At 43.0% G+C, this 26,961-nt stretch overlaps 1 protein-coding gene across 5 annotated transcripts in view; it reads right to left on the bottom strand.

The window, feature by feature from the left end:
• Positions 1-26,961, bottom strand: part of ACOX3 (acyl-CoA oxidase 3, pristanoyl) — a 100,990-nt gene that overhangs the window by 43,786 nt on the left and 30,243 nt on the right. For all 5 annotated transcript variants that reach the window (XM_088461754.1, XM_088461753.1, XM_088461757.1 and 2 more), the window contains exons 8-10: positions 17,406-17,502; positions 15,241-15,423; positions 7,492-7,614 (exon numbers count right to left, since the gene is read on the bottom strand). In XM_088461754.1, the coding sequence (XP_088317880.1) occupies positions 7,492-7,614; positions 15,241-15,423; positions 17,406-17,502 (403 nt within the window). The remainder of the gene's footprint in view (positions 1-7,491; positions 7,615-15,240; positions 15,424-17,405; positions 17,503-26,961) is intronic.

The following is a 26,961-nucleotide window of genomic DNA, read 5'->3' as shown; positions in this document are numbered from 1 at the left end:
TCCGACGGGCGACCGTCCCGTCGATGGGCCGACATATCGAGTGGCCGGTACACATTAGATGATCCGATCCCCGACCACCCGATATATATCGCCCCCTGCCGCATCCCACTGCATGGGGTCATCAGTCGCATCGTCAGATTGAGCTGCATGTAGGGCCGACCTGACGATGCGGCTGGCGACCGCACGGGAGCGTGCACCGCCCCACATAGTGGGTACACACTACACGATTTATTTGAACGATTTGTGTTTCCGATGCGTCAGGAATTCGTCAAATCGTCCGAAATATCGTCTAGCTTGCACCCAGCTTAACAGCTGCACAGAGGAGCTTTTATTCAAACGTTGAGCATTCTTCTCCTTTTACAGATAAAATTCTATTTTATTGCTCTGTTTAAAAGAACATTTTGGGAAATTACTGTATATTTTCAACTTCACTCGCAAACTATAAATGGTAAACTAAAAATAGTGCAGTATATAAATAATGGAGTCATTTGATTAAAGCTAGCATCTCTAGATGACGAAAATAGAAGAGAGCTTCAAAGGAATATTGGGGGCAATATTTAGAGAGCTGAAAATAAATTTTTCCATGTTGCGTAAAAAAAAAAAAAAGCCCAAAAGACAATCTCACAGCCGCCGTGCAGCAGAAAGCGTTCCTGACCGTGTGATAGCGGCGTCTGTACAGCACATGCTGAGAGGGCTCTGAGACAACTGTGAGTGTCTAGCAAATGAGCGCAGATAACGGCGGGGAGGAGGACATGTGGGAGGGACATTGGCTGAGATTTGTTTTTGGAACATGCAAACTAATTAGATAAAAAAAAATCTCAAGTTTATGGAATGAGCTAAGTCTTATGGGACTAAAGTGCCCGATAGACATTGCGGATATTGCAAACTGACTTCACATTTTCTAATGCAATTGGGCATCATAAAGGAAATTCAAAATGGAAAAAAATCTATTACGCAAGGTAAGAAAAACATCTGTACCAATAGAACTGAATATACAACAAGCATATACTGTTAGAAAACAATTTCAGGGAGACTGGGAAACCAACAACGATGAAGGCGGCGTGTACTTCTCCGTCTGACTGAGCGACGCGATGCGCGGTCTCTAGCGATCTTCCGTGGGAGGCCAGAGAGGGGCAACACTTTCAACACATAGGGGGGAACTCAATTAGCAGCGATAAGGCGCTTTTTCGCGAAAAATGGCTTATGAGAAAAAATGATACTAGCCGCGGTTTTCGTGGGTGCGTATTCTGACATGGAGCGAATTTGTCTTCACCACCTTATGAGCAGGTGAAAATCCCTATTTTAAAAGGTATAAATGCCGGGACTTGGTTCAGAATCACTGGGACATCCTCCTTATTGACTAATTAGACAAAAATAATGTTTTAACTAGCTTAATATGGGCAATAATTACATGTAATTTTTGGGGTGAAAAAGTGCAGGAAATTGGGTTAATTTATATGGAACCGGTATATGGGGGTGCTATATGAATGGGACAGGTATATGGGGGTGCTGTATGAATGGGACAGGTATATGGGGGTGCTGTATGAATGGGACAGGTATATGGGGGTGCCATATGAATGGGACAGGTATATGGGGGTGCCATATGAATGGGACAGGTACATGGGGGTGCCATATGAATGGGACAGGTACATGGGGGTGCCGTATGAATGGGACAGGTATAGGGGGGTGCTGTATGAATGGTACCGGTATATGGGGGTGCTGTGTGAATGGGACCGGTATATGGGGGTGCTGTGTGAATGGGACCGGTATATGGGGGTGCTGTGTGAATGGGACCGGTATATGGGGGTGCTGTATGAATGGGACCGGTATATGGGGGTGCTGTATGAATGGGACCGGTATATGGGGGTGCTGTATGAATGGGACCGGTATATGGGGGTGCTGTATGAATGGGAACGGTATATGGGGGTGCTGTATGAATGGGACAGGTATATGGGGGTGCTGTATGAATGGGACAGGTATATGGGGGTGCTGTATGAATGGGACAGGTATATTGGGGTGCTGTATGAATGGGACAGGTATATGGGGGTGCTGTATGAATGGGACAGGTATATGGGGGTGCTGTATGAATGGGACAGGTATATGGGGGTGCTGTATGAATGGGACAGGTATATGGGGGTGCTGTATGAATGGGACAGATGCTTTTTAAGACTGCAGGTGGGTATTGAGACATATTTTTAAGGTTTTTTTTTTCTAAAGTGTCTTTAAATGACACAAATAAATACTTATAGGCATTTTTATGCACCGCCAATTAAAAAAGAACATTAATTTAGCAAAAAACCCCCCACTTGCTTTCTATCATTATTTTACCGGTTTATAAACATGCATATAACAGCCATTTGACACAATTTAAGAACCCCAAAAACTTTTATTAGGGCCACAAAAACACTTCTTTATTATTATCCTATATCAGTTTGCTAATTTTTTTTTTTGGGGTACAGCCAGATTTCCCCATTCTCACCTATACTTATCGCGGGTAAAGCCAGGAAGAATTATTGCGTAAATGCCGCATTGCCACTTTGCAATTGGGTTGCGCAAAACACGGGAAGACACAGACGCGATAAGCGAAAATTAGCCAGCGAACAGAGCTTAACGCGTGAAAATGTATTGCTTCATCACGGCTAATTGAATTCCCCCCTTAATCTAGATAAGTACGTAACAAATTCTCGTTTATTTAATGTAAATAAAGTGCTTGATAATTATATTGTGTCACAGTATTACTTGTCACGCGTTCTCTGCAGGGAGACCTGCTTAGCACACAGTCACTGCAGGGAGACCTGCTTAGCACACAGTCACTGCAGGGAGACCTGCTTAGCACACAGTCACTACGGGGAGACCTGCTTAGCACACAGTCTCTGCAGGGAGACCTGCTTAGCACACAGTCACTACGGGGAGACCTGCTTAGCACACAGTCACTGCAGGGAGACCTGCTTAGCACACAGTCACTGCAGGGAGACCTGCTTAGCACACAGTCACTGCAGGGAGACCTGCTTAGCACACAGTCACTGCAGGGAGACCTGCTTAGCACACAGTCACTGCAGGGAGACCTGCTTAGCACACAGTCACTGCAGGGAGACCTGCTTAGCACACAGTCACTGCAGGGAGACCTGCTTAGCACACAGTCACTGCAGGGAGACCTGCTTAGCACACAGTCACTGCAGGGAGACCTGCTTAGCACACAGTCACTGCAGGGAGACCTGCTTAGCACACAGTCACTGCAGGGAGACCTGCTTAGCACACAGTCACTGCAGGGAGACCTGCTTAGCACACAGTCACTGCGGGGAGACCTGCTTAGCACACAGTCACTGCGGGGAGACCTGCTTAGCACACAGTCACTGCAGGGAGACCTGCTTAGCACACAGTCACTACGGGGAGACCTGCTTAGCACACAGTCACTGCAGGGAGACCTGCTTAGCACACAGTCTCTGCAGGGAGACCTGCTTAGCACACAGTCACTACGGGGAGACCTGCTTAGCACACAGTCACTGCGGGGAGACCTGCTTAGCACACAGTCACTGCGGGGAGACCTGCTTAGCACACAGTCACTGCGGGGAGACCTGCTTAGCACACAGTCACTGCGGGGAGACCTGCTTAGCACACAGTCACTGCGGGGAGACCTGCTTAGCACACAGTCACTGCGGGGAGACCTGCTTAGCACACAGTCACTGCGGGGAGACCTGCTTAGCACACAGTCACTGCGGGGAGACCTGCTTAGCACACAGTCACTGCGGGGAGACCTGCTTAGCACACAGTCACTGCGGGGAGACCTGCTTAGCACACAGTCACTGCAGGGAGACCTGCTTAGCACACAGTCACTGCAGGGAGACCTGCTTAGCACACAGTCACTGCAGGGAGACCTGCTTAGCACACAGTCACTGCGGGGAGACCTGCTTAGCACACAGTCACTGCGGGGAGACCTGCTTAGCACACAGTCACTGCAGGGAGACCTGCTTAGCACACAGTCACTGCAGGGAGACCTGCTTAGCACACAGTCACTGCGGGGAGACCTGCTTAGCACACAGTCACTGCGGGGAGACCTGCTTAGCACACAGTCACTACGGGGAGACCTGCTTAGCACACAGTCACTGCAGGGAGACCTGCTTAGCACACAGTCACTACGGGGAGACCTGCTTAGCACACAGTCACTGCAGGGAGACCTGCTTAGCACACAGTCACTGCTGGGAGACCTGCTTAGCACACAGTCACTGCTGGGAGACCTGCTTAGCACACAGTCACTGCAGGGAGACCTGCTTAGCACACAGTCACTACGGGGAGACCTGCTTAGCACACAGTCACTGCGGGGAGACCTGCTTAGCACACAGTCACTGCGGAGGGACTTCCTGAACTCACTGTATAATAAATGTGGGATGTCTCACCATAGTAGTGACTGTGCATTCAAAATATGATGCACACTACTATTTTCTAGCATTTTAAATGACCCCCTCTAACTCTGGGCCCGAGTAACAGGTGGTCGCAGTGTCAATTTCAATCGCAAGCGGCGGTTTCCAGTCTTCGCATGTATTCTGTTGGTTATCGCCAGGGAATGCAGACGAATGACGACTTTATAGGTCTCCTCTCCGGGAGAATCCCTGAGAGGAGACGCTGCCGGCCACTTCTGGGGGCATGGCCGGGCTCCTATGTCATTAGGCCCCTAAGGTTACTCAGATGGACGTCTTACTGGCGTAGCCGAGGGCAGGAAATCTGCGTCTTCTGATGCAGACCCTGGCCTCTGTCACTCAAAAAAAACGGGAGCGACACCCAGGAACGATTTTCTGGGAACGCCGGCCAGCCCCACCCCCAAAATCAGGCCCTATGTTCTTCAGATCAAAGAGTGAGAAATTCATCAGGGAGGGTAATCATAGCTTTGGAATATCATCAGCAGGTAAAGCTATTTTATGTTTACGCTGGCCTACATTAATACCTGCAGCCAATGAGTCCACTATGCAGATAGTATTGAGTGGTGTGGGCACCCTTGTTGGGTGCCATTAGAGATTCCAAAGGGGTGGAGAATTAAGCATTCGCTACCACTGAAGCGGATATCCACAAAGGTTAGAAAACATGCACTGGAACTCCCTCTCCAGGCTAAAGGATTTAAGGGTACTAACCAAAAAGGTCCAAGCAATGCGATCAAGAGTCTACTCAGCATCTAAGGGCTATTTCACGCACGCGGTTTTGACCGACCAGCAAAAAAACGCTCAAAGCCGGACGTTTTTTTCCCGGCAAGCTGTGCCTTTCACATGCAACGTCTTTAAACTGTTTTTAATGCTGTGGTTCGTTTTTTTAAAGCACTAAGAATGCGGATGGAGTAGTGGGCGGGTACAAGGTAAAAAACAACAGGTGTGTGTGAAAGGAAACATTGGAATTTGTGCATCACTGACTTGCAGTGACCGAACGGACACGGCACGGCAGCCGTCCTTGTCAGCGGATATTTCCGGCTGTAACATGGTGCCGTGTCCGTGTCATCTGAAAGGACCCATCTGTTTTCATGCATTATTATTAAAAATACTACACGGCAAAATATTGCCCGTTTTTTTGCCAGCGGGTGAAAACTGGCAGGTGTGAAAGAGCCCTGAGGCCAGTAGAAGGGCTGGGTCTTAGAGGTGTTAAGAGAAGAACAACGATGGATTTGGTGCATGAGATTGTCTAAGGCCTGGTGGCCAGAGGTTGTTTTAGTTTTCTCAAAACTATGCCAAAAATAGTTCATGTAAGATTTTTTTCCCTCAAAAACAAATCCTTCCTGAACCACTGTAATACAGATTTTTATGCATTCTGGAGTCACTAAACATTGAAATGACACAATTGTGAAATGAATCAGATAGAAGTTTAGACCAGAATTAATGTACATTGTGAGTTTGTATAAACTCTCTATAGCGGGGATTTGAGAGCAAAGACAAAAAAAAGTAGAGAAAGATATTTGTTCACACTCCATCACATCGATTCTTAATAAACAAAGACCATTTATAACAAAGAACCCAAAACACATTTTCCAGCCAGCTAAATCTTGGCACTTGTGACATGTATTACTCAGTTAGTGTACTCTGTCCTAAAGATTACTGTGTGATGCCATATGAAACCGTTATGTACGTGGCTAAACCTAACTGCACGCTTGGGTAAAGTGGACAATTTTCAAAACTTATTTATTCCAGAGAAAAAAAACGTAACCTTATTTGGTAACCACCGAGCACAGACTTAAATATGTTGATTAGAACCACAAGTTAAAATGAAGAGCTTGCACAATCCATTTCTTGCTAAAATACACATCTAGGCTAAATTGAAAGCAGGAGATTCACACGGAAATGCCGAGACAGACTGGGTGTAATTTCCCAACATATAAATTAAAATAAGAAAACATATAAATAAATGTTAATAAAACAATAATAAATAAGAAAACATATAAATAAATGTTAATAAAAAAATAATAAATAAGAAAACATAAATAAATGTTAATAAAACAATAATAAATAAGAAAACTTACAAAAAAAATTTCAATGTGTATTTTAAACAGGTCTTCAGGAATTCTGTGGTTGTCCTTCTTTAGGTTCTACCTATAGTCAGTTCTCACCTACAGTACTTAGGTGGAGATTTATCAAAGTTTTGAGAGAGTTAAAGTACCAACCAATCAGCTTCTAACAATCATGTTACAGGCTGTCTTTGAAAAATGACAGTTAGAAGCTGAATGGTTGGTACTTTATCTCTCTACACGGTTTGATACATCTTCCCTGTAGACTGGTATATGATATTTTGAGGTAGATTTATAAACCTGCATTAGGGGAATAAATGGTAACTACACACATTATGTGCTGCAGTTACTGGTTCTTCCCCATGTATTAATAAGGGAAAAACGAGTTCAGGTGTACGTAACGTACCCCTATCGTTATTGGTGCTCCTATCTTCAAGACAGTGCGCCGATGTGCAGGGAAATGTATGAACATTTAGTGGCACTGGCCGTTCAAAAATTTACCTTTAATAATTTTGCCAGCTCAGACTGGCACTGCAGCAGTCTCCTCACTGCTCCGTCTGTCCTTTTTGTTTTCTTTTTATAATAAAGTTTTTTTTTTCCGCAAAGCCACGGGTGCCCGCTGGGAGGAAAAGACCCGGCACCTGCACAGTGTAACCGATAACGCAGAATGGGAGAGCCAACAGAGGGAGAGTGGAATTCGCTAGGGAGGTGTATTGTTCTTTGACACACCACAGAATAATACATCCTACCGAAGGCTGGATCTGCCTCACCATGATAAATGGGCGAAGATGGTCCAGGGAAATACTGATGAAACACCCCTGATAATAAATCTTTGTCCCTTTTGGGACCTACAGTAGGCACTAACCTACACCCACCGCAAGTTGGCTAAGGATAGTGCACTCGCCAGATTTCCCTTCACAAAACCAAGCAGTCAATTTTCAGTTAAGACTGATGATTAGAAATAGAATTTCATTCTTCCATGTAAAAGTTTATGACGTTCCATAGTACTATACCTGTCTTGGGCTCTTGTCTTTCATGAGAATCCCAATTTGCAGCTCAATTAAATTCATGAAAAAGCTTTTTGAGAAGTAGTCAAGAGCATAGGCAGCAGCCAGATAAGGGATCAGTCGCCATTGCTGAAAATTAAACAAAAAAAGAAAAAAAATTTTTTTTTAATTACCAACTATAACCATGATATTACAGGTCGAGTCTCCCATATCCAAATATTCCGAAATACGGAATATTCCAAAATACGGAATTATTTTGGCATGACTGAGATAGTGAAACCTTTGATTTTTTGCTGGTTCAATGTACACAAACTTTGTCTAAGGCACAAATTATTAAAAATATTGTATAACATTACCTTCTGGCTGTGTGTATAAAGTGTATATGAAAAATAAATGAATTTCATATATGTTCACAAACTTTGCTTGAGCCTCAAAATTATTGAAAATATTGAATAAAATGACCTGCAGGCTGTGTGTATAAGGTGTATATAACACATAAATGCATTCTGTGTGTATATTTGAGTCCCATTCTCAAGATATCTCATTATGATATGCAAATATTCCAAAATACGGAATATTCAGTTATCCAAAATACCCCTGGTCCCAAGCATTTTGGATATGGGAGACTCAACCCTGTAGTAGGATATAATAACGTTTTCCAGGCAATGTGGTAGGCATCCCTTCGATCCGTTAGTGCAAATACACCATTAATGCATGTGTCAAAGATAAAACACAGGCAAGCTACAGTACCAATGGTCCACTAGCTGTTTTTGAACTACAAGTCCCAGCATAATCTATCGGTCTAAATGAAACAAACTTCACTGGGAGATACATTTGACTTGAGATTTGCGTTCCCATAATATCAATACAAACTACTAGAATTCTTTTTTCTCAAAAAACCAACTTGAATATGAATAATTTGAAGACTATTTCTTAATCCACTCAAATAAATTTTTTAGATGTTAATTAATCAGACATATATTAAATTATGTTAGCTGTACGGAAGGGTGAATATATATATATATATATATATATATATATATATATATATATACACACACACACACACACTTTTTTTTAGCTATTTTATATGCTTTATATAGAGAAAAATTACCTAAAAGACAAAAGAAAAACAGTTTTCAATGATTGCTCCCATATTTTGTTTCACATAAAACATAACAAAAAAAAGATTTTCAGGCATACCCTCTAGGGCAGAGGTTTCCAAATTCGGTCCTATAGGAACCCTAACAGTCCAGGTTTTAAGGATGTCCATACTTGACCACAGGTGACTTAATTAGTACCTCAGTCAATTTGATTTAATACACCTGTGCTCAACCATGGATATCTTTAAAACCTGAGCTGTTGGGGAGCCTTGAGGACCGTGTTTGGGAACCTTAGGGAATTCCCAACAATATTATCATGATGTCATCAGGTTACCCAGAATCCACCATGGCTGAAGGTGCAAGCTCCTCCCACTTTCACATTAAGCAGGCACACAGCATTTATAGCAGTGGCATACCTCCCAACCATTTCAATTTCAGTGGGACAGTCCCACTTTTCTGGCACTGTCCCGCTCGTGGGCTGCAGTGTCCCGTAGGTGGTTGGAAGGTTGGGGGGGGGGGGGGGACACTCTGCACCGCTGTTCTGCATAGTGCCGGGAGGAGGCTAAGAGCCACAAGAATGACGGAAAATGGGGGCGTGACACATAGCATGCACCCAAAAAAGTCATACAAAGGGGCATGACCTGTCGGCAGTGATGACACAAACTCTTTTAGCATGTGCGCGCCTTCGTCACATGCATAAAGTGCCAGCCTTAGATTTCAGAAAGTTGGGAGGTATGCAGTGTCATGGTGGTCAAAGGGGCAGGAGCAGAATTGCATGGCCCCTATCCCTTTAAGGATCCCTTCGCCTGTCACTTGTTACCAGCCGTAGTAAATATATATAGGATAAGAAACTTAAAGGGAATGATTTAGAATTGGAACAATGCAAAAAAATAAAAAATCAAATTTGCACCTGGACATACCATGTTGTAATGCAGGAGATGCAAATAAATGTATTTTATTGCATGCAAGGTAAATACTGCCTGCTTTTGCATGCAGTCCGCAGTGGCAAACAAAGGCAGCAGATGGTGAAACAGTACAGTATAATAAATAACAACAAATAGAGTGATCCAAAAACGTGATCTTCTGGTAATTGGTGAGTAAGTGGTCCGTCGGGGTGGAGAATATCACTTGAAGAATGGAAGAAAGAATATACAGCAAGTTATGCCTAAGGTACAGGAACACCTCAAATACTCTGGAGTCTTCCGTCTGTGACTCACCTCACAATAGAAAAATACGTTCACATAAAGGTATCTTTTGTGCACCAACACACGGTATAGAAGCCAATTTTCCCACGTTTCCTACTTGAAACCCCTTTGGAAAGAACACTCACCTGGGACCAGGTATAAACGTTCCCATCAAGGTTTGTTTGCTTCAAGGGGGGCTCTTTCCTCCAGAATGCAATCAAAATAATACACTCCTTATAGAAAAAATCCAAAGTTGCATATTAGTTTATTAGTGAAAGAAAATGACCAGAATATATAAGAACAATTAAAAGCATAAAATAAAATCCAGACAGTAAGAACAGAGTAACCCTTAGGAAGGACCTATGGTCAGAAATGCGTTGGTGTTATATGGCAAGTTACTCTGTTCTTACGGTTTTCTGTTTTAACCATTTTTTGGACATCCCCATCCATCTACCCGAGAGTGGAGATTTTTATTGTTCTTACATATTCTGGTCATTTTCTTTTACCAATAAATTTATGGATTTTCATCTGTCGTTGGTATACAACTTTGGATTTTTTTCTATAAGGAGTGTATTATTTTGATTGAATTTTGGAGGAAGGAGCCCCCCTTAAAGCAAAGAAACCTTGATGGGAACGTTTATACCTGGTCCCAGGTGAGTGTTCTTTCCAAAGGGGTTTCAAGTGTGAATCGTGTGAAAATTGGCTTCTATACCGTGTGTTGGTGCAAGAAAGATACCTTTATGTGAACGTATTTTTCTATTGTGAGGCGAGTCACAGACGGAAGACTCCAGAGTATTCGAGGTGTTCCTGTACCTTGGGCATAACTTTCTGTATATTCTTTCTTCCATTCTTCAAGTGATATTCTCCACCCCGGCGGACCACTTACTCACCAATTACCAGAAGATCGCGCTTTTGGATCACTCTATTTGTTGTTTTTTTGCATTTGATTTGGAGGTGTGGTGCCCCTAAGAGTAGACTAAGCTGCGGCTTGTGGGGCGCAGGTTACTGCTACCATTTTTTGGATCAGTACAGTATAGTAACCAGTACGAACAGAAGACATTACACTTCTCAAGGCACAATACAGCTACGGAGGCAAGGGCACTATTCATCGTAGGCTGAAAGCTGTACCCATTAGCGTGGGCACAACCGACAGGTTAGAGCTGCAGAAAGAGGTGTGAACGGGATGTATGAGTGGAGTATGGGGGCAGAGAGCCCAAGGAGGAGGTGTAGAATGTAGTTATTGTGCAAGAGAACTCGGCTGTGAGAACAGGACGGAGGACCCTGCTCATGGAGCTTACAGTCTAAGGGGAAGGGGGTGACAAACGGATAACATGAGGAGTGGGCTAAGGTAGGGGGGGGGAGTGAGCCAGTGTAAGAGGATCTAAGGGCAGGAAGCAAGAGTGGTAGATATGCTGGATGAGGGGAGTGTGTAAAGTAAACTACGGAGTGACACAGTCGTGGCGGACGGGTACACTTTAATGAACAGGTGGGTTTTCAGCGTATGTAGCCCACAAATCCTGGATGGTTTTATCTTTACACTGCAATTTAAAGCTCAGCTAGGAGACCCCCTTCCAACTTGTGATCTCTCTGCACATTTTAAATCTGAGCTTTTGAAACAACACAGAGTAGTTTTTCCCCTTTTACCTGGTAAGAGCTCAGTGATAGTAGCCTGTCTTCTCCGATTGGTTATATTTATCTTACAGATGTTATTGTTCTAATTATATCTGCTGACTGCATAATCAGTGCTGCCATCTCCAGCTATGTGATTGGAAACTGAAGATGGTTACTGAGGCTTGCCGACATTTAGCTCCCTCCTTCCGGGAGGAAGCTGTCGGGCTTAAGCTGGCCACACATCTAAAGATTATCTGTCCAACCAGCCAACTAGTTGGCTGGTTGGAATGAAAATCTGGTAACTTATGGGAGTAAATGATGATCAGCAATTTGCTCCTAAATACCAGAAAACAGATGAAAATGCTCGTCAGACAAGTTTGTTAAATGTTTGATCTAAACAATTTGTTCACACAACAGTTTTTGTCCATTTTCCAACGTTTGGGAGCAAATTGCTGATTGTCATTTGCTTTCATCCCTTGCCAGATTTTCATTCCAACCAATCAACTCGTTGGCTGATTGGACAGATAATCTTTAGATGTGTGGTCAGCTTTACACTGCTGGGGGTGTGTGACGCGGTGAGAGGGGGCGGGGCCCAACCGGTGATGCGTCATTGGGGGCGGAGCATGGGGGCATGACAGCGTGATCGTGGATCCGCCCCCTCTTCACAGTGCCGTGATTAATGGCATTGTGCAGCCGGGGGCGGAGCCCCGATGACGTAACTCAGCGCGAATCGCGTCACCAGCCCCCCGCTGCCGGGGATTGTACCTACAACCAAGGGGGGGGGGGGGTGTGCGGACACGTCGCCGGGGGCCGGGAGACTTGCCTGCCTTTCCGGGGACCGGGAGCGGCACCCGATTTTCGGCCAAATCGGGAGGATAGGCAAGCAGCAGGGCCCTTCTGCTGCCACCCACCCACGGTACATGTTGCCATGACCCCTGAATACGGTCCTGCTGGCCAGTCATATACAGGTTGAGGAGTGGGACAGTGATGAGAATTTAGAGGGGGAGCCTGTGTATCCAATCTTCACTTCTCAGCTGACAAATCGTGTGCCATCCAGGGCTAGGAGGTACATATATATATATATATATATATTTTCTATAGGTGCACTACATTTATAGGTAATTTAAATGTGCAACAAAACTAAAATAGTTTAAGAAAGGAGATAGGTAAGAATAAGTGCTGCTGAAAGTGTGCTCTGGATATTTCTGTTGCCCGCCACATTGAGTTGAAACAGAAGTATAATTATATATTTTGATGTTGGGTTTATTTTAAACTAGGAGCATTCGTGGAGTATAATAATAATCCCAGTTCTGAGTGATGTAATCTCTCCATTTTCCAGTAGAACTGACAGGACAATTACAACTACTGAATAAACAGAAACAACATTTTTCCACCACTAGTGTCATTTGTCCTCTTCTCTTTCCTGCAAATGCCTTCATGATGGTTTCAAGGGCAAATAGGACACTTAAAAAAACAAAAACGTAATGTTTCGTATTGCAAATTCCAGTTTAGTTGATAAATTCTTCTGCACAGGAAATGTTATGTTTCAATATATACATAAACTCCATTAAATCTAAAAGTTACAAGTTGGCGAACATACAAGAGCTACAAGTAACAATCATAAATCTTTAACAGCTAAACAGAAAGGGAGAATGTTTGAGATAAAGTTGTAGTGGGGAACAGGGAGATTTCCCAACAACAGATTTCCTGCCAGTGATGCAACTAGCCAATATCATTGCATGCGTGGCCCCGAAATCACTGAATGCCCCGTAGAATCCCTGATGACATCTGACCACTGGTGGACATGGCTGAGAATGTGGGCGGAAGATGACCACCAATAGTCTGTGGGGTCTAGTTACTAATCAGTGTTAGGAGACAGAGTGAAGCATTATGAGGTACCAGCCAATCAGCTCCCAAGTGTCATTTTTCAAACACAGCCTATGAGATGACAGTTGGGAGCTGATTGGCTGGCACCTTATCACTTCTCACTCTGTCTCCTAACACTGCTTAGTAAATAGACCCCTGTACGTCTTATGACTGAACCAGTAGGGCTCTAGCAACGTAGTAGTAATCTGGATACTGGACCCAAGTACTGAATTGGCTGGATCTAATCCAATATGTGTGTCCAAATTCAACAGAGATCCTGTCTTGGAGTGCGGCTGGAACGGTGTTTACCTGGCCACCTATATCCCATTGAAGGACACTGCAGACAGCCTCTCCTCTGCCTATTCAGAGAATGGCTGACACTCAGCTACACAGCAACGTAAACAGAACGTCAAACATCCTGTCTTTTACACATATGTGAATATTTTTAGCAGCTTGCTCGTATTAGACTTAGGGGCCTTTTAACAGGAGTAGATCCTGCTACATTCAACTGAATACATCACACTACATAGTGCCTCGCAGAAAGTAAAGCTGTATGTAAAAGTTTTGGCACTCTTAGTCAGATTGCACGTTTTACTGAAGAGACATCAGCACAACCCCTAAGGAGTACACCTAAAGGCATGACCTATTTCTGTACATTTTAAAGCATGGTTATTTTTTGGCTGAACTTACCAGACTGAAAAACAAACAGTGGCATCAGCTAAAGCATGGGCACCCAGCCAATCAGTACTCTGCAAAACCTCCTGTGGCAAATATCACAATTTACTGTACAAACATATCCTACTTTTGCTTTAGGATATTAGGATTTCCCCCACTCTTCATAGCAAGACTCCGCAATTCATAAGAATTGTTGTGTTTCACTCTATGCTCTTCCAACAGATAATAATATTTCAACAATAATTAAGTCTGGGGACTGTAAAGACCATTCCAAAGCCTTAATCTTATGTAAGTACGTCATGGTTGGTTTTGAGGATTGTCTTGTATCGTTGTCTTGCTGAAATACCCAAATTCTTTTCTGCTTCGAGCTCTTCCATGATTCTGGATCATTAGCTTCTAGGATTTGTTCCTATATAGTTGAACCCACTCTCCCTTCCACCTGGCACAACGTCCTGTACCACTGGCTTTCCCACACAACCACAAAGCATACCATATCCACCACCAGGTCAGACGATTTCCTGCAAATATATACGTTGCTGCGGCCAAAAAGTTAAATTTTTGTTCTATGGGGGAGTTCAATTGTTTTATGCAGCGCGCTAATTAGTGGGCTCCCGACTGGGAAATTCAATTGCTGCTCCATTTGGGGGGGGGGGAGGGGGAGAATGCCGCAGCTGCACACATATCTGCTCGCAGACTCCTGAGGGGGCAAGCAGAAATGTGTGAAAAGTCCATGTTTTTTTTTCCCTAAACAGGCTAAACCCGGTCTGTTTGGGCGTAACAAGTGCGATAATGAATGGGCGCCCAAAAACAACTGAATTGCTCTGATAGGCGCCCATTAACTATTGTGGCGCTAAATACAAATGTTGTCATTTGAGGTCTGTTGTGCATATTAAAAAAAAAAAGTTTCTTAATGGTCCAGCAGAAAGCCAGGTAAATCCCTGCTGGACGCCCTGCTTCAGGCTTTATGCCCTACCCTAGGTCACTCCTCCCCCTGACCTGAGGTGGTTGGATAGGGAACATTTTGGTCGGATGAACAGCATGGTCAACTGCCGGTATCAAGGCACGATGATGGCACTCTCTTAATTTTAAGCATCGTAAAATGGCTGAAGTGGTATTATCTATAATAAATATATTTTGCAATTAATATGGTTTGTGTACTTTAAACAGATTGACACAAGAAAGTTAAGCCTATCACTTACCCTAAAGAAGTCCTAAAGAAGGGTGTGTAAAGTTCCAAAAAATGCAAAACTCTCCTAGATAAGAGGATCTAGGAAAATACAGATACAGCCATAAATAAGCGTCGGTTCAATATTTACCTGCAACTGATATTCAAGTACAGGTAACTCTTCACTTTCAGTGGGTCCGAACTGGCGACGTGTTGCAGAGAAACGCACAGCAATGGTCACAGCAAGCTTCAGGTTCACCACTACCATCCCAATGATCGAGACTCTACCACTGGACAGAGTACCAAGAGAGGCACCAAGACGCTGCTTCGGGTCCTAAAGAAAATTCCCACACCAAACAGATGTATTATAGACATGATAAATATCCCTGACAGTGGAAAATAAATCAGTTCTATCATGAGAAAGCGAAAGAAAGATAAAAAGAGAAAGAAAGGGTAAGGGTGAAAGAGACAAAGTAGAGAAAAGAGATAGATAGAAATAAAAAGTAACAGAAAAAGAATAGAAAAAAAGATGAAAAAAAAAGAAAAAGAGAAAAGAAAGGAGAGACAAAGAAGAGAGATAAAAAGAGAACGTGAGAGAGAAAAAGAAAGAAAAATTAAAGAGAAAGAAAGAAGAGAGATGGAGGAGAGAGAAAGAAGAGAGAAAAAGAAAGAAAGAAAAAGGGAGAAAGAAAGAAGAGGGAGAAAGAAAATATAGTAGGAAAACAGAAGAAAAGAAAGAATGAGAAAGCAAAAGAAAGAAAAAAGTGAAAGAGAAAAAATTAGAAAGACAAAAAAAGAATAAAGAGAAACAAAAAATAATAAGAGAAACATTTTTAAAAAATAAAAGAAAGAAAAAATGAAAGAAAAAGAGAAAGTAGAAAGTAAATATATAAAAAAGAGAAGATAAAGACAGAGTTAAAGAGAAAGAAAGAAAGAAAGAAAAGAGAGAAAAATTCCTAGTTGATCCAAAGAAACAAACATACATATAAAGCATAGACAAGTTTGCATTCCTTCTTCACTTCATGCTGTCAACTGGACATTTCCATAAATCAACACAGGTATATTGTGTTATTACTGACAGTAGCCCTTTATATTGTTTTTCTAATCCCTTATTACATTTTTTCAAGTGTCTACTAATACTGATTGCTGTGCACATTCTACAATGTCACTGCTCTTACAGTAAAGAATCCTATCAGTGGGGATCCTAAACTCAACAGGTTTTCTGGGTGGGCCATTATTGAATGCATACACAGTAATCATATCTCCCTGTAATCTTCTCTAATGTAAATAAATGTATCTAGGGCTGTTCTTGCTCATAAGCTACCACGCTTCTTAATCATTTAGTTACCCTGTTATGCATTTTTTGCTTCTGTTTCAAGACATTCTTTTTGTGACTGGTGTTAAAAATTGAACTGCGTGCTAAAGTTACATACTCTCCATGAAGGCACATAGGACCTCATTCTGAGTCGGTCGTTGCGGCCGCACGGTCGTAGGGGAAAGGGGCCGGATATGCAAATGAAGCGATCGCTAAGATGAGATCGTTAGCTGAACCACCGAGGGTAAGAAGCGGTCGTAAGACTAAATCACGCCCTCTTCTCGATCACAACACACGTCATCTCCTGGGATATAAGGATTAATCGCGACCATCGGGACCCATCGGAGCTGATCGCAGAGCTTAAGGCTGACCATACCCTCTCTTAAGCACTACGATCTAGTCAGTGCAATAACCACCATGTCACATGTGCCATGACACTACTTAGTTAATTATGCACTCCCATTAAACGCAGTTCGCATAGTCAGGCACGCCTGCATTCGGATCTCCACTCCTCCGTTTTGAAGCACCTTCCCCTGTTACCACCCACAAATGGTTCATTCTGTCACTCAAACTAACGACCTGGCTGTGTTCAAGGAGAGAAATTTCTGATCGTAACAGCTAGTTTGCACACGCGCATTGCGAATTTTACGGATGCGCAGTTTAGCGAACATCGGCTGCGTACGACCGTGCGGCCGCAACGACCAACTCTGAATGAGGTCCATAATCCTGGCATGCATAGGTCAAACAAGTGATATCACTGATCTGAACATGATTTAAAAGGGTTTATGGCGCCCTCAGGTAATACACCCAAAAAAGAAAAGCGTATTCTACAGTATACACTACTGCTGACGGTACTGTGTTTATTGACCCAAGCTAGTGACTGGAACTTGCAGCCAGACTGTCACAGACACACAATAGTGAGCAGTAAGGCATTTCTGTATGTTTTGCTAACATTTCAAGAGAGACTACTTTGCGGAAAAGATGCAAAAAGGGATCTGTACCTTGTATATACTGGTGTAGTTCCCGCCGGCTGAAATGTCCCCATTACGGTTCAAAAGGTTCCCGTGGGGGATGCGGACATTGTGAAACATTGCAAATCTATATAAAAGTGAATCAGAGACAAACAGGGTGAATTATAAATAGAATAAACAAGTATCTGCCTTGTGTTAGAAACATATTTAGTAAAGACACAAGGCAAGTTCTAGAGCAATAGTGGTGAACAGGCCACTTAAGCTCGCTCCTCCTATGTTCTACCTAGAATGAAAAAACTATTATATTTGCACATTAGTAATGTGGGGACAGGAATGATTCAATCGGAGAGAGCGCTGTGGAGACAAAATGCATCCTCATTCTCCGGTATAATGGGATACATTAATGGAAACTGGAGAGGTCGCTATGATTTAGAGTGGTTTTATTTTATTTTTATTTAAAAACATGTCTCCTATTATGCTGGTATTCACATGTGTGAAAATGACAAACGCACCGCAATCACTTCTAAGAGGGAGCAGCTACAATAGATCTTTTGCAGTCTACTGCTTCTGTGCAAATGTAGTGTGCAGTGTGAAAAGGACTGACATGTTAAGCTTTGCTATTTTAGCTTTTTAACCTCTATAAACTGTATTGGCATTATTGGACATTAGTGGGGAGATTTATCAAACATTCTAAAGAGGACAAGTGGCAAAATTACCCTTAGCAACCAATCAATAAGCCATGAGGCGCGAGACGCCTGGCGCGAGTGAGCCGCCAGGTCCCGTGCACATATACTAGTGCCGAGCGTCTTTTTTTGCCCGAAAATGTGTCTTAGTCTCAGTGGGATGTGACTAGTGGCCCTCATACACTAGCGACGAATTGTCGCGATGCTGCGTTTCTGCAAAGCCGGGTTGGAGGATTGGCAAAATCCAACATGTTGGATTTAATTGATTTGCCAATCATGATCAAGATATGATCTGTGATTTGCAAATCAGTGAAATTTAACATGTATAATTTCACTGCTCCTCCGGCGTATTACGGAACATTGATGGCCGCCGGACGGCATTTCCGACTGGCAGATCTGCATTTCTGATCCTAATGCAGAATCCGGCAAACCATCGGCCTCTTGAATGGGGGCCTTAGGACGCATTCTGAGATAGTGCTGATTTATTTGATATGCAACATTTGTAGATCTCTGCGACTTATTGTATACGAAGCACAACGAAACTTGTCATGGAAAAAAGTTGCGGACACAGCATCGTAGCAATTTGTATATAGATTTAGAGACTCAGTCATACACGGATATACAAGTGTTGCATATCAAATAAATCAGTGCACTCTGCTGGTACGTCCTAATCGCAGCGCGTTACGACTAAGACTTTGTGCAAAAGAGAAGCAAATATGATGCCCGATGCTTGTAGAGATTTGCACGGGACATGGCGTGCCAAGAGGGGTTGTGTGGCACGACTGCAACAAAAATGTATGAGGACACATCAGTACCGCGGAATGGATAAAAAAATTGTAGCCATTGACAACCCCCCGTTGAGCATTACAGTAAAGAGGTACAAAAATCCTTTCTCCAATGATACAAAACTTTTCTATAAAAAAAATAAATAAAAAATCAGCAAAGTATGTGTACGGTTAGATATAAAAAAGTTGGCTGCATGCCTCTAAATTTTCAGCTTTCACTTCTAGCAAAAACTATCCATTTGTTCCATCTTGGCATCCGTGTTGCAAACTTTGCAGAATATTTACTTCAACTATAAATATTTGTATGACCACCAAATTTTCCTATGCCATGGATAAATGATGTTTAACCACCCGAGGAGAGAGCTTTTGTGTTAGGGAGCGGATACCTGCAGTTCCCATAAACAAAGAGAACTGAAGTCACGGTCTCTTAATGCAACACTTCACTAAGTTACTTCTCTCCCTATTGTTAACTTCTGAAACAGAATTCAAAGCAATAATATCAATTATTCTTATTTTTATTTGACATTAGTTCAGGCAAATGTTCGCTAAGACAGTATTTTCCATAAACATTAGGCCAAAAATAAAACAGTGTGTGCCCAGTAATGCCTGACACTTAAATGCAGATGGTTATAGATGACTGTGGTTACTATTTTGCATTTACATGTTATATGCATAGCACAAAGAGATGAGAGGCCACTAAATTTGTCTAAAAAGTGCACCCGGAAGCCACTCACACTTAAGCAGGAAATGTTAGTGGGAAAGGGAGGAGTCATATTAAAAAGTGAAAATTACATCATTATTTGGTTTAACCCTGTGCTTGATGAGCTGGCTACAGAGACCCCTCCTTTGTCAGCAAAACAGAAGTCCTGCCTCAAACCCGATTATAATTATTGGGCAATGTGTATCTGGTGGGTAAACATTTACAAATGTTGACAGTCATTATGTAGACACCATCATTTTGACACGTTCAACCTGACGACAGGTAAAATGCCGACATGGTCAGAATGCCGATATCCGCAAGGTAGATGCGCAAAATGTCAACAGTGACAAAGTGCAGACAAATTTGAAAATAAGTCAACAGCCAATTTAAAGCCTAACGCTAAAATTTCTATAGTCGACATTTCGACTGCATGTGTGCGCTTGCAACGGAACAGGTACAGTATCCGCACACGGACGGAGATCACTAGTGTATAAAGACTGATATGCCCGTCGATGTACCGCATTATGCCCGGTATCCTATTAGCAGCGCCAATTTGCTGCGGCTAATTACCGCCGATGGGACTATTCATTTAGCCCCCAAAGCCGGCACTTGTCGGGCATTGTGTTTCACCTGTCTAAGGTAGGCAAAACAATATCCACGAAACCAGACCCGTTTTCGTGTCCACGATCATGACAACACACGGGTTTCACAGACCCTGTGTGTTTTCTCAAGAAAACGGGACATTTTTCTCACAAAAATAAAAATGGGGTTTAATTTGATATCCCGAAGGTCAAAAATCGTGTTAGAAGCCAGTTTTTTACGTGAGAAAAATGTTCGTGGTTAATAGGATACCAGTCTATCTATGAAATGTGCAGCAACCATGTGATGGCGTTGAACTCTCGGGGGAGTGTCATGGGAGCATTGTGGGCGTGTCAGCTGACTTCGTGCTCATTCACTGTGTGTGGATAGAGTTTGGAAATCTGTATCAGCCAGATCTTTTGCAGCGAGCATGGGGCTGCTTTAAGTCCAAATACTAATAAAGACGTCTATGCGGACGTAAGAATGGTGAGCACACAGGGCCCGATTCAGACCCGGATGCTAAGTCGTGGACGCATGCTATGACTGAGCGCTATTTTGAGTGACAGAACGTGCCATTTGTGGGTGGTAACAGGGGAAGCTGCTTGTGGTGCTGTGAACGCAGGCGTGTCTGGGCGTCAAAACGGTGCTTTATGGTTGTGCATAATAAGAATGGAGGCATCATTGTACACGTCACTTGGTTGTATTTCAGCCTGCAGTGATCGCAGTGCTTGCGGTGGGGTAGGGTCTACCTCAAGCGCTGCGTGCTGCTCCGATGGCTCTCGATGGTTCTGATTAATCATACACTTCCTGCAGATGACGTGTGCTAACACAGAAAAGTGGGCGTCTTTATAACGGCATGTGCTCACTCTACCGTCGCTCTCCAAGACATAGAGGGCGCCCTTACACCAGTCTGTGCGATTGCAGAATTTGCATACCCGGCCCCTTTTGGTAGCGAGGCAGCGCAGCTTAGCGTCCGGGTCTGAATCGACCCCACAGTTCAATAGTACAGAGTAACGTAAAATCTGAAATAAAATTCATTGGTCTGTTTGTTTATCTGCCTGTTTATGCATTCGGACACCCCTGCACCAATTGGGATGAAACCAACGCGAGGTGGTCCCGTTGGATCCTGGCCAGGTTTTAGGGGGGTTGAGGTCACGGTCAGGTCTCCTGTTGGTGTACACTGAGCAGAACTTTGACCCAGGGAGCAGAGCCTCTTCTGAGCCTTCCACTGGATAGATTTGGATGAAAACTTCACAGAGGGGTGGCAATTGATCTGGGATGCCTAATGTAGTGGTTGGGGTCGCGGCCGGACCTCACGGCGGAGTGTGCTGGGAAAGAACTTTGACCCAGGGAGCCTGTTCTGGGCCTTCCACTGGATGGATTTGGACAAAATCACATAATAAAACGTAATAAATACAATATTTAAACCCGGGCAACACCGGATAAATTTGTGTATGTTAAATATCTCCCAACAGGTGTGTGTCTAGTAAACCTTTATATGCAGAGCACTTCTTCCAGAGATAATGAGTGGGGTACGCTTATCTCTATCTATGTGAAGCCTATGAGCATACCACCAGGATAGAAAGAAACCTTTATGTATACCAGTTGCCACTGTCTATTGTAAGTGGGGTACGTCCATCTTTGGATGTCCGTTGCGCACACACATGGTAAAACAATAGAAGATTGATTTGTTCTACTTCCTCTCACCATTTCCACAGATTTCTATATATTCAAGTGAACAATACTACACATTGGAATATTGTTTTGTCTATATTCCTTTTATATGCATATGAGAAAAGAAGGGAAGTGAATTCATTTGAGAAGAAACAAAGGAAATCTTAAAAGATCTCAACAGGGAACGTATTGTATAAACATACTGCTGTTTTGTAATATTGCATTGTGTTTGTATCTCTTAGCGCCTTTGACTCATTTCCATTTTTGCACATATAAACTATGCGCCCCCCCCAGAAAAAAACACACACACCAAACCGGCAGAGGTGATAGTCCTATTCTGCTGTCAATTTCTATAAAGCCACAGACACTAGTGTGTATGCGGAGATATCGTCTTCGTTGGGCCCAGCGGAGGTGCCAGCATCGACAAGTGTATACACACTTGCCGATGCCGACCAGCGCCGGACGACGGCAGGGGTTAGCAGGGCCATGCTGCATTCAGCAGCATGGCATCACTCAAGATATCCCCAGATTGGGCTGTACAACTGGGGATATCGTAAACGACCAGCGGGAGCGCACATCGTTAGTTGTTTTTCGCATACACACTGGCCGATACTGTGAACGATAACGGTATTGTTAAAAATATCGTCAAGTGTGTATGCGGCTTTAGGGTGATCCAATTAATCAGGTGGTCCCACAATAGTCTCGCACATTAGGCTTATGTGCACAAACCAACAACTACGGTAATGATAACATCGCTCAATGAGGTGTGATCAAAAAATAAGTGAAGCCTATTACCTATACAGCTTTAGTTTTTTTTTTACATAACTTATTTTTGTTGTTGTTGTTTTAAACCTCTGTGAAAATGTAACGTCATCTAAAGTACACACAACTGAAGAATGCCTAAAATGCAAAACACAGCTTATCCCATGCATGATTCGCTCAATGTTTTTCTTTCCTGTAACCATTTATTTAACATTTTCCTTTATTAGAGAATCATGACTTTGAAAGCAGAGCTGTGTATTCCAGGTCCTCGCTGGCAGGGTAGACTTCTATCACACAGTAATGAAAATAAATATCTACACTACAGCGTGACCCTGATCTGTCAGTAAACAAACAGAAGTCAGACTGAAAAGAGACATCTAGTTGGATTTAAGTAAGAAGTAAAAAAAACCCCCAAACCACACATTATCAAATGTAATGGTTAGAGAAACTAATCAATCAGATTTTGGCATATTCAACTAGACGGATGCCTATATCGAATATGTCAGGATCCATCTTAATCTGTGGGTTTTAAACGAAAACACTTGTTCCTTTTGCCACAGTATATTTCTTTCAATTAATCATGGTACTCACGATCTTGAGCAAAACATTTATTATATACATAAAAGAGAGACAGATCTGAAGAATAGGCGCTGTTCTTTCAACCGATCAATCTATTCAATAATAAAACATAATGTCAATCTATTGTCGAAGTCAAATAATTGGTTATGAACATTTGTAATTATTATCTGACGATCTAGTCGTCTATGGCCTGATGGGGGTAGATCGGACGCTGTCCTGCGTCGGCGCGATCTGATGCGCACGGGTATATATCATACTTGCCGACAATCTGGCTGCTCCTTCCGGGAGGGAGCAGCCAGATCGGCAGAACAGGGGGCGTGGTCGGCAAAAGGGGGCGGGTCCAAATGAGGTGAGGGCGGTTTGCGGGCGTGGCAGGGCGTCATTTTAGCCCCACCCCGCTACACAATGCAGGAAAAAAGGCATTGCGAAGCAGGGGGCGGGGCCAAAATGACGCAAATCGCGTCAGCTGCCCCCCCGCTGCGGGGGTTTATCAGGTAATTCGGAGGGGGGGGTCGGGGGATTGGCGGCAGGCGGGAGGCTTGCCTGCCTTTCCGGGGGGGGGGGGGAGCTGCACCCGTTTATCGGGAGGCTCCCACCCGAATCGGGAGGGTAGGCAACCCTGGTATATATTTAAAAATTCAACTTTTAGCCAGTGTATAGGAGACAGGTTCTGTGTATGTCTGTGGCAGATAATTGAAAAACACACATACTGTGAGGTGCAGACGAGTGTTTTAAATGCAAAATTAGAAACCATTGTCATAAGTCTGACTATCATTGTATGCCTAAAGGAACTAACGTTTACATTCCAAATAGGCAGAAAAGGCCTTTGATAAGCCATCAGACATTGTGACTCCAGCAAGTATCTATCAGCTGGTCATCTCTGATCAGAACAACTTCATTGTCTGTCATTTGTTACAATATAAACTCACATACAGCACATATTTGCATGAAACACGACACATACACGAAGCGCAAGTTTGCGCTGCGTTCAGATATACAAGGCACACTGATGAATTCCTGTAAATATCTCACATTCATTTATGCAAGCACACATAGAAAAGGTTCCCTAGCATGAAGAAAAGGTTTTGTTAGACAATCATTATGGTATAAAGTGTGCATATATGATATTTAAGCTATACAGCATGGTAGACCAGGGCCATCTCTTCCATTGGGCTTGTTGGGCAGTTGCCCAAGGGCCCGAAGCTTGTAGGGGCCCCTGCAGCCGCAGCAAGTTGGTAAATTTGTGATATATTTATAAGCTGGCCGATGGTGCACTGTATTCTGATCTAACCTCCCTCACTCCACCCCCCCTCCCCCCGATGGCGAGTACTCACCTCAGTCCCAGTTTCACTTCATCCGCCGGCTTCAGACCAGTCTGAGTCTCTCTCTGTATGTGTGGGAGGTCTGATGGGCATGCAGGAGGGTTTATGTGAATGGGTGGGTAGGGAGCCCCAGTGCATTGCTTTGCCCAGGGCCCACACTGCTGTGAAGACAACCCTGTGGTAGACATGGCATGTTTGGTGCTATACTGACACCCTGTTTATTTCCAGATATTCGAGTCTATCAGCGAGGGCGTCGCATTTTGCGTTCGATGGTTATGGATCATAGGAAATTATTGGTTAGAATGTATACTCTGTATGTAGTGTCTTAAACCAGTTAAAGAAAGACAATGTAATCTCAAGACATTGTTGGAGAATTGGGACATACCCCTAGTGACAACATATGAACTGTCCTATGAACTACAGCGTACTACAAAGAGCAAGAACCAATGGAATTATGTTTGTCTGTCTACATTGTTGTTATCTGTGATCTGTAAAGTATATAGCCTGCTTGCTGATCCCAACATACAGCCATTCTCCTTGGATGACCACAGGCTTCCGGACTGATTACTGTATGCGGTGACCAGTGCGCACGCGTATGTATTGGGCTGTATCTTATTTTCTGTATTTAATTGTCTTTTTGCTAATTGTGCTAGATCAAAGCGTGTACCTTTCTTTTTGAATGCAATAAGAATTTTTTTTGTGCTTTGGAACCACAATTATTGTCTGGACAGCGATTATTTCTCTCTAGCAATTTAGGGGTATTCATACTATTCAATGACAAAACAATATAGCTGCTGATTAACAGGAGTCCACCAAAACTCCAACATAACTGAAAAGCAGAAACAATAATAAAATAGAGCTGAATATTAATAACAAGCTCTCCAAAAAGTAAACCATACACTGATATAAGAAACCAATTTTTATATAGTTAACAATAGACATAAAAGTATAGATATTGTAACAGAACAAGTAAGATCAATTATGAGCGCTTAGAAAAGCAGCCTGGGGCAATTATACAGGGTAAGCCTGGACCCTAGAGTGAGTCTATGAATTGGGAAAAATTGAAAATGAGCCCTAGGCACTAAAAGGGATGGGCAGTGTATAACAAATACTGCAGCAAATGCACTAGGAATCTAACAAAATACACTTTCCTTTGGAAGTGAGGACTTGTATGTCCTAATGAAAAGGCTATATGCCTTGAAACGTCGACACATGGATTTGTTGTGATGATGTCGAATAATTAATACAAATTGACTTTATTCACCTATTGGAGTGCCACCTTCCTTTATATTGTGCGCATGGGTGTCCGAATGCATATCAGGATAGACAAACAAACATACTAATGAATTTTGTATATAAGACCTATTATATATTCCAAACTTTCAAAACAATGCAGGTGCCCTCCATGAGAAACTCCCAGCAGGGTTCATGAATCTAAAATGTTAAAAATGTTGATTAAACATTGAAACGTCGGTAACAAGTTGCATATGATTGAGTGCTGTCGGCTGGAAGATTAGATAGAGATCGATCAATCTATCTATCTATCTATACAGTCAGGTGCATAAATATTAGGACATTGACAGAATTTTCATATTTTGGCCTCTATTCACCACCACAATGGCTTTGAAATGAAACAAACAAGATGTGCTTTAACTGCAGACTTTCAGATTTAATTTGAGGGTAATTACATCCAAATCAGGTGAACGGAGTAAGAATTACAACGGTTTCTATATGTGCCTCCCACTTTTAAGGGGCCAAAAGTAATGGGACTATCAACTCAAAAGCTATTTCAACGACAGGTGTGGGCTATTCCCTCGTTATTTCATTATCAATTAACAGGTAAAAGGTCTGGAGTTGATTCTAGGTGTGAAATTTGCATTTGGAATCAGTTGCTGTCGACTCTCAATATGAGATCCAAAGAGCTGTCACTATCAGTGAAGCAAGCCATCATTAGGCTGAAAAATCAAAACAAACCCATCAGAGAGATAGCAAAAACATTAGGTGTGGCCAAATCAACTGTTTGGAACATTCTTAAAAAGAAAGAACGCACCGGAGAGCTCAGCAACACCAAAAGACCCGGAAGACCACGGAAAACAACTGTGGTGGATGACAGAAGAATTATTTCCCTGGTGAAGAAAAACCCCTTCACAACAGTTGGCCAAATCAAGAACACTCTCCAGGAGGTAGGTGTATATGTGTCAAAGTCAACAATCAAGATAAGACTTCACAAGAGTGAATATAGAGGGTTCACCACAAGATGTAAACCATTGGTGAGCCTCAAATAAAGGAAGACCAGATTAGAGTTTGCCAAACAACATCTAAAAAAGCCATTACAGTTCTGGAACAACATCCTATGGACAGATGAGACAAAGATCAACTTGTACCAGAGTGATGGGAAGAGAAGAGTATGGAGAAGGAAAGGAACTGCTCATGATCCAAAACATACCACCTCATCAGTGAAGCATGGTGGTGGTAGTGTCATGGCGTGGGCATGTATGGCTG

Source organism: Taudactylus pleione, unplaced genomic scaffold (genome assembly GCF_031769625.1).
Source record: "Taudactylus pleione unplaced genomic scaffold, aTauple2 ptg001091l, whole genome shotgun sequence".
NCBI classification, from domain to species: Eukaryota; Metazoa; Chordata; class Amphibia; order Anura; family Myobatrachidae; genus Taudactylus; species Taudactylus pleione.
The sequence above is the reverse complement of the archived record's forward strand: the minus strand, read 5'-3'. Positions and strand labels throughout refer to the sequence as shown.